The sequence below is a fragment of the Ceratina calcarata genome, unplaced genomic scaffold (genome assembly GCF_001652005.2).
Source record: "Ceratina calcarata isolate Rehan_Ccalc_2016 unplaced genomic scaffold, ASM165200v1 scaffold211.2, whole genome shotgun sequence".
NCBI lineage: Eukaryota > Metazoa > Arthropoda > Insecta > Hymenoptera > Apidae > Ceratina > Ceratina calcarata.
In genome coordinates, this window is record NW_017142786.1 from 954,494 (window position 1) to 963,337 (window position 8,844).

General features: G+C 37.3%; 2 protein-coding genes across 3 annotated transcripts in view; one reads left to right on the forward strand and one right to left on the reverse strand.

Moving 5' to 3' along the window:
• Positions 1-6,165: 6,165 nt before the first annotated feature.
• Positions 6,166-6,983, reverse strand: LOC108622206 (uncharacterized). The gene is made up of 4 exons (XM_026811317.1): positions 6,790-6,983; positions 6,566-6,676; positions 6,334-6,478; positions 6,166-6,262 (listed from the first exon to the last, which is right to left on the reverse strand). Exons 1-4 carry the CDS (start codon positions 6,869-6,871, stop codon positions 6,166-6,168), a joined length of 435 nt encoding a protein of 144 aa, XP_026667118.1. The 5' UTR covers positions 6,872-6,983.
• Positions 6,984-7,098: 115 nt separating this feature from the next.
• Positions 7,099-8,844, forward strand: part of LOC108622207 (mucin-5AC-like) — a 15,911-nt gene continuing 14,165 nt past the window's right edge. The window contains exons 1-2 of one of the 2 annotated variants that reach the window (XM_026811316.1): positions 7,099-7,407; positions 8,320-8,487. In XM_026811316.1, coding sequence (XP_026667117.1) covers positions 7,164-7,407; positions 8,320-8,487 — 412 coding nt within the window. In that variant the 5' untranslated portion in view covers positions 7,099-7,163. The remainder of the gene's footprint in view (positions 7,408-8,319; positions 8,488-8,844) is intronic. The other variant, XM_018019919.2, reaches the window with a different exon arrangement.

Here is an 8,844-nt window from a genome sequence, read left to right on the forward strand (position 1 = left end):
AGAAGCGAAGTCTGTAATCTATAAAACTTGTCGTTTCAGGTAAAATACGAGCGGATATTTTATACATTATAAACAGTATAAAAGCAACTAAAATCTTTTTGACGCAAGGTATGGAATCATCGATTTAGGAAGTTCATATAATTAGTTTAGTTAACCGGATTAGACGTGACCTCTTTGATGCAATCTTTTTCCGGGCGCAGCACCGGATTACCTTTGATTTTAAGCAGCTCGGCACCGTGAAATCGTTGGCCAGTGAGTTCCATTAGAGTGGCGATTTTTACTGGGCTGAGAGTAACGCGCGCCGAGAATTGTGCTTGCGGCGGGGTTCTCAAGTCGTTGAACCGTTTCAGCAGGTTTCGAGTTCGCGTTAAACTTCACTCTTTATCGCGGGACGGTGCGTAATTTTGTTAGCCCGGGGCAGACGCTAAACGTGGGGATAAAGGGGTAACTTCCATTGAGAACGGTAGCTATTATGCCTCTTCCTTTGTGCCTCCCTTTTCTGATTTATTTTTAATTTCAAAGCCTTCTCTAATTATTATAAAGATTTTATTAAAGTGGAAGACTACTCTGTTAATATTGAACGAGTTGGTCTCATCCTGGAACTCTGAACAACATTTTGCATCGAAAGGGACCCAGAATGCGTTCGCTCCCAATTTGTTCTATGACCACAATCGCTAATTAGTGCGAAACGAGTCGAATCGTAAACGTCAACTTCGTTCTAGTTTCGCTTTTTCTCGCTTCAAAGCGGTTTACGTTCTGGCACGAAAGCGTCGATCGAGTCCGACGCGAACCTTTTATCACGTGATGTTTGCTGTGTTATCGTTATGCTTGTGAACGCACCCGCGCTAACAACATTACCGCGAGACCGTCGTTTCATGTGACACCACGACCTAAATTAGCCACCAGGAATACATATCTAGGAAGCGTTTGCCAGTTCCCAGTAGAAATTGCGAGGGAAAGATTCGTACGAGGCATGCTCCTGTAACTCCGTATCGACATCTTTATATCATTTGGATTACTGACGTATGAAGAAGCGACATAAATAGCAACGAACACGACAACGAGAGTAAAACAGCAACGAGCGACCTCGATTGCTTGGCCACCTGAAAATTTCATTTCCCAGAGACCTTTACTAACTACGTACAACGCAAAGCTTTTGCTGATCGCGTGTCCGGCATGATTCACAAATCACCTAACGTCGGTATTCTTTCGTTACCTTAAAACCTGTACGTATATAGGTTCACGTCCATAAATCACTAGACACTTCTAAGTTTTCAAAGGCTTGGGTGTCCTACAATATTTCACATTTTCTACAAATGGATGAGCCTCGTGTTACACCCGATGACTTCAATTTAATCGATCAATTTGATTTAATCAAAAATGTTCAAAACGCTTCTTATTCAACTGATTACAGCGCACTGGAGTTGATTTACACAAAACTGCCAGATGAGATAACAAAAAGTAGAGACTTCGAGCTTTAATATCAGTTAAGAATTAAGTAAATCGGTCCATTATTAACGATGTTATTAACAATTGAAGTTAAACGATGTTTGTGGTGGCGATAGCTTTAATTTTTACGAATAAGGATTTTTTCCCTTCATTAAGGACAACACTTTGTGTTCGACCGTCATAAAAGATAGACCTAACTCCATTCTTTTTATTGTACACAATTTTGTTATATGGTATTCACAGAATAAATTGTTATTATAAAACCGAACCCACTTTGATATCATACTAATTAGACAAGGTTCAACCTTCATTTTCACTTATTAATACTGAATTTAGGTAAAATTGCTTCATCTTCTTTGATCAGTTTTCTACAAAGGCATACGACGCTCGTATTATATCCTGCGACACGTTGAAAAATACCTTTATTTTTTAACGGACGTATTGAACAATCATTGGCGAGCAATTAGCTGGCGATAATACGGCAAACAAGCAGAGTTTGCAAACATCGGCTGTGTTAACTCCGCGATTGGATCATTACCGCTTGGTGGACCAAAGCGGCCGAGCAGATTCGACGCTCCCGGAGATTTTCACGCTCAGTCATCCGGGAAAACGTGGACGGTTTAATCAAATTGAACTGCGTTCCGCGGGAAATATTCATTGAGCCCTGGCTCTCGAGCCAGCTACGACGATTATCCGTAAACGAGTTAAATATTCCTCGAAATCGAATCGTATTTCAATTCAGGTTTCAGTATTAAGGGAGTAAACTCTGATAGCGACGCGATGTCAATGTTACTTGGATATTGTTGGAGTACATGAATATTTCTTTAAGTCTTTGTGAAAAAATCTTACATCTTCATATTTTTTTGTATTCAACAATCTAATCTAGTTTGTCAATACATTTTTTCTATACTTTCGTTTCATTCGAAGCAACTGAACTAAAAACTGAAACTTTCCCACAGAAGACTGTGAACAAACAAAAGACGGAACGAACTGAGTAATGAACGTTACGTATTAATCGAGATAACTTGATCAGGGTGCGAAAGACTGGGATACTCGGTTCGCAAGGGAGCCGCGGTAGCTAAAACGCATTTTCTCGGTAGCAGTGGGCCACCTCTTCTAGTCAGCATGATGTCGACCAGATGAAATCCTAGATCGACGGTTACCATAACGACCAACGGTTCTCCCTTTATTATTTTTCTACCCCAACGTCGCTGCGACCCCATGTCCCTCCGTTCCATGCGATTACAGGCCGAAGTTCCGATCCCATTCAAAATCCCCAATGCGGCGTTCTGTCTTTCATTTTTTTTGATCGCTTTCCCTCCAGAGGCAGACTTTGTTTCCAACGATTCCTGGCCTGGTAATAATATTTCAATTCACATTCGAGACCGATTACGAGCCTCCCTACCGAATTACAGATTAGGGGCGAGACGAGCTCAACAGCAATTGCTGAAGAATAATCAAGTTCAATGGGAAATCTGTCGATTTTACCAGTTCATTTAAACGTTTCCTAATTCAGTTTAAACGTGGACAGATGATGTTCTTGGCTAAATATAATACGTTACAATAAATAATAAATACTTTGATTGTGATCAGACTTTGGATTTGATGCGTTCATACATATAGAAGACTGAATATGCGTAATACATGAAGATTGTATGCAGTGTAAGAAAATATACGGAATATCAAACGCCGAGTTCAAATTGCAATTAAATTGCATCCTTTAATTACGTCCTTCACTTTTTTCTTCAGGACTAATACTTTTTCTGGGACACCCTATACATTATACATTTCATTATGGGAAGAATCATAATTGCGTGAATCGACGTTGTTAAAATTTTCACCGAAGGAATGCGATCGATCATGATGATTAACAAATTCATTGTTGTTCAATTCGTAGAAGCTTATAAATAAAAAATTCATGACTAAGATCAACCATCATCCAGGAGTATATGACTAACAATGCACATCGCATTTCATTGCACCTGCGTTTATTTTTTCAATGAACGCTCTACCTATCAGGAGGTAATTGTCGTCTTTAGATCAATTTACGGCATGGATTTCTTCCAACTCATTGTGCAAAAAAGAATAAATGTTCCTACTGGTTGCAATCCATAATTGGATTCGGAGTTAATGATGTAACACGATGAATGAATCAGAGGATATTGTGCGTTCACGGACGATGCGCCAGTTCAATTATCGAACTTCGCACTCACATTCGTATAACGAGCACCATACACGAACAATGCACTTACTGATCATTGCACTTTACTACTATAAGTAGACTGTGGATCGTTGTAGAAAATTTGTATTTATTGTATATATAATCTCTAAAAGTACATAAAACAATTAATGTAGACTTCCATTTAAAAATTTGGAGCACTGGCTACTTCTTGACCGCGAATGATTTCACACATATGCAGATATTTTTCTGAAAATGTGATACTTACATATTATTATTATACTATATTAACATGTTTTATGGTTCAATTTAAAAGTAGAGGTTGTTTAGAGTAGAGATTGTTTTTAAATTATTAACGAAAAACACTGATCAATCAGAGCACGTGTAGGGCCCGCGACCAGCCACTGGACTATTGGCTCGGATCGCAACGCTCGGCCGTGGAACAGCGCGGGGATCCTACGCGTGCTCTCATTGTTTTTCTCAGTGTTTTTCTTTAATAACTCAATAACCATGCCTCATGTTACATTTTACCAAAAAAAATGATTGTTCAAAAACACCTACAGAATCACTCATTTTCGGCTCTAACACTTTTTGGTCTAATAAGTAATAATTAATAAAACAACGTTCAATATGTTACTGCGATAATAAAATTTCCAATATATTACCAGAGAGAAAGTCTTCTCTCTGATATTACTGTATTGATAAAAATCATTTTGTGATACTGAAAACCGTTCGAATATATGATCTCACGATTACCTTCTAGGTATCTACTTCTATAACTATTCAAAATGTCATCTAGGCATGATAAGAATTAATGTAAATTCTGTACTAATACAAGTCTGGTTAAAAAATCTTTTCTAAAACCCTGGGAAACAGTTTTTGGTCGAACGATAAGGCGACAGATGAAGACAACGTTCAACATATTACGGCAACAATAATCCAATATATTACTGCATCATTACTAAAAATCTTTCGCCTATATGATCTCATGATTATTTTTAGTACTACCTCCGCCTTCAAGGAACAAAGGAATTGTTCCACGTTACATAAAAAGAAAACAGTTTCTACGTAACGCTTTCTTCTATTCAGACGACTCGCTGCAAATTGCTGGCCGTTAACCATGAGAAATTTTCGTCGCTGACGTAGATTACGATCGTAGACGATTAAGTCATGGTTTACAATCAATGAGCAGGCGATCGACGGGTCGAAATCGGATCGGATCGATCACCGATTTTCATCGTGATGATTCACAGTTACGTAAAATGAAAATTGTTCACGTAATCGGTCGTTTCGTCGACACGCAATCAGTAAAGATAATGGATTTCCACGATGGGAAATCTTCTGTCCAGGTCGACGACAACCGAGCGTCTCCTCCTACGCGACACACTTTCGATCCTCTTATTATGTATTAATTTTAATAAACGACGTTTCATCAGGCTTGGCTGATGCAACGATCAACCGTACGATAATAAAAATGAAAGTTGCTTACTCTGATCAACTCAACAATTTTGTTTCTTCGCATTAGGATTTATACTTGTCGTGCTCATTGAGAGACTAAGGTAATTACGTGACTTTTCCAACATTTGTCGGTAAAATCTTGACGTTTTTTGCTGTATTTTATCGATAATCAGACAACAATGGTGCAAAACGAGGATTTACATGACTACACTTTTCGTCCTTCTATAAGAAGATTTTTTGCTAATTTTGTGGGTGAGTCTACACCCTTCAAGGGAGTGACTGTATACCTCCATAAAAAATTAAAATCGTCTGGTCCAATTGTAAAAAACTATTCTGTTTTAGATGGTATTCACTTAATATTATCCCAGACTGGATGTCCACGTCACAATTTTTACTCACTGCCATTTTTTCTACAATTTTATATGCAATCAGAAATTGTGACATAAACAGAACTTTGGATATTAATTATACTACATTTTCATTATATTGCAACGAGCAAATAAACCTCTTTACAAATATGTACATCTGCACGTTCGTTGGGACGGTTCTGATGCATTAGAACTCAGGAGACGTCTGAGAGAGGAATGAGAAAGGTTTCTTCCTACTTTACGCAGCGTAGCGTTGTTTCATGTCGTAAATGTTATAAAGGAAGCAATTTTTTTCACTTTACCAAGTCTTGTCACACACGACAATAGTATTCTTTGGAACAATCTTTCCGTGCGAGTTAATTTATATGACACGCGTATTTTGAAGATGACAAAAGAATTAAAAGCGCAAACGCGATAAAATATACAGAATGGATCAGCAGATTATTTTCTGCATGAAATGAAGTTGACGGACGATGAAACACAAAGGAAGTTACGCAATAAATCGTGTGCATCGTTCAGCTATGACGCGAGCTATTACGATCAAGAAACGGACGGTTTCTTTTAAAAAAACCTGAACCGCTTATTCCTTCAAGGTCCCTCGGTCACCTTGGTGTTCGCACCTTTTTCCTACGCTAGAAAAATTGTTCCAACGGACGCGTCGCGAAGGAGCAACACGTTCCATTCGACTGTTGCGCAAAAGTAGCTACCTAGCTATTTCCTTATATGACCAACGACGCCCGCTGCAACGAAAATATAGAGCGCGACCTTCTTCAAAGTGGGCTCACGTAGACCAAGGCCTATGAGTAAACTGCAGATCTTCTATATTTATAAGGAAATTCAATATAAGGAAAATATGAAACTGCATATATAAACATATACAGAANGTCATCGACAACCCTACTGCACTCAATTTTATTTGTAGTCAGAGGACAACTAGAATCCACGTCAATAGCATAGTTGAAATTATTTTCGGCTTCGACTTTACAAATGTCTTGAGGGTTTTCTTCAAGTACCCCCTTTTTTTCTGTTGTTGAATTAAAATTAATAACATTAAAAATAAACCTTTTTTTCAATAAATACTTTACAGGCATTGTATTTTATTACTACTCACGAGCTGCATCTTTGTCACAGTCTGTCGTCTCTGTTTTAATAGACGAAATCACATTACAGGACGTTTCCTCTTGCATTCTACTGTCAATATCGTCCTTTGATCTTTCTGCTGCTATTAGAAATAAAAAAAAATAATAATTAATAATTATAAACTTTTCTATGGACGTATAAATATATTTTACTGATATACAATATTTAACAATGTAATTTGCGAGATATACATACATTTTGCAACACTGATGTCAAATCGATCGACATTTTGTAAACATTCAGATATTCTTTTTGTTGCGTAACAATGATCTAACATTATATCATTGATACATTTCTGAAACTTGGGAGGACTTCTCTCTCTCAACAAATCGTTCCTTTTAAATATTGCTGGAACAGCTCCTGCTTTTAAATGATGGTGTTTTAGTGGAACCTATAATGNTAATTTGTTGAATTCATTGAATATATTCAAAGTGTCTAGAATAAAACTCTTTAGACAGATTTCGAATTACATTCACTATAGTCCAATAAAAAATGTCAAGAAGCTAAAGTGGGTTTATCTCGTAAAAGCTTTCAAATGCTAAACGAAAGTACCATGCAGTATCATAAAAATGTTTATTCTCATCAGATTACCTAGGGCGTCGGATGCACCTGTCGTAAGCGGTGGATCCATCTTCTCCTGGGGCACAAAATTCAAATACACCGGTAGGACGGAGAAGGAGGTATTAGAGGAAACGGGTCCACTGCGTAAGGAGGAACCACCTATACAGCGGTGTCAAACCACGTGTCTTAGAAGAAAAGCTAGCAGCGTGCCAGCCACCCCGAGTACACCTAGTCAAGATCTCGTTGAAATAAGTTAGCATCTTTTCTCCTATTTAATCTCCTCTCATCACTAGACTGCGGATCTTCATGCATAATAGATAATAAAGAATGCACAATTTGTAAAGTACATGAATGTAGAAAATGAAATCCAAGTAGAAATTTCGTTCGTATTTTAGACATCATAGTATGCATTTCATTTTCTGTGATATTCTTCTTTTCTTGGACATTGAATGAGATTTTTATGATTCCTGTACGTACCGTGTTTTTGTAAAAGCATAAAATCCGTAGTCTGCTACATAAAATAGTGTCTAGATACATGGTCTGTGATTCAATGGCCATATATCCGGAGACTGCTGTAAATAGCTTTGCATTATCATTCTTTACCTAATTAAAGTTGTGTCCGGATAAATGGCCACTGAATCAGAGTTCGGCCATACACCCGGGCACTATCGTAAATAACTAAGGATCATTCTTTATCTAATTACTAGACTGTAGATCTTTATGTTAAAGAAAATGAAATCTAAATAGGGATTTCATTCGTATTTTAAAAATCATAATATTACTCCTTCTGTCCGAAAATAAGAGTTCCATTTGAAAGTTTGTTAGGAGTTGAAAAATAAGAAAAACGGATCGAGTCTTCTTTGATAAACATATGTTTATTATTGTTTAAAACGTCAAAGAAATGTCAAATTCCCAACAAATCAATTTTAAGCGCAAAACCACNGACAGCATATATATAATGCAAATATGGGACTAAAAAATAAGTACAGAACATTTATACGTCCCCTATTTCTTAAATCAGGGACAGGCTCTTGAAATACAGAACTGTCTCCGAAAATACAGAACGGATGGTCCACGTATACTATGTATAGTAATCTAGTATGGTAAATAGTTAACCAGTTCTTATTAGAATTATTGTTTGAAAGCTACGTTTTAAATTTCTAGGATATTGTAGTTTGCCACGTAGCGGTCACAGCGCAGGTTTAGACGGCGCTGGAATGTCGGAAGGCAGCACTAGTATTCCATTTAGCTCGCCTTACTGTTCAGACAACACTTTGCCACCCCTAGAGCCCGTCTCGGAGGACCAAGAAATCCATGGAAGGAAAAACAATGGTTGGTTCTACTACTCAATTCTTTTTCAAACACCTCTCGAGTTTTAAATCCTACCGTTCGATTATTATTACTTATTTAGACGTTTGTTTTGACTCGAGACGCATGGCTTGTCACGTTCGTTCGTTAATTATTACCTTTACATCTTTCGATCTCTCACGTATCAACAATTCTTTCAGTCTCGATATAGTCAAGGTTCTAACTGCGACGGTTATTACGAAAATGAAGAAAGAGATTTTCATTGATATTATCACATCACATTTATTGTTAGATTCTAATATTACTGAAGAATTTTTATCTCCATAATTTTTTCACTTGTTCAGTAAATAAATACCCTAATTTATACGCACTGATCTAAAA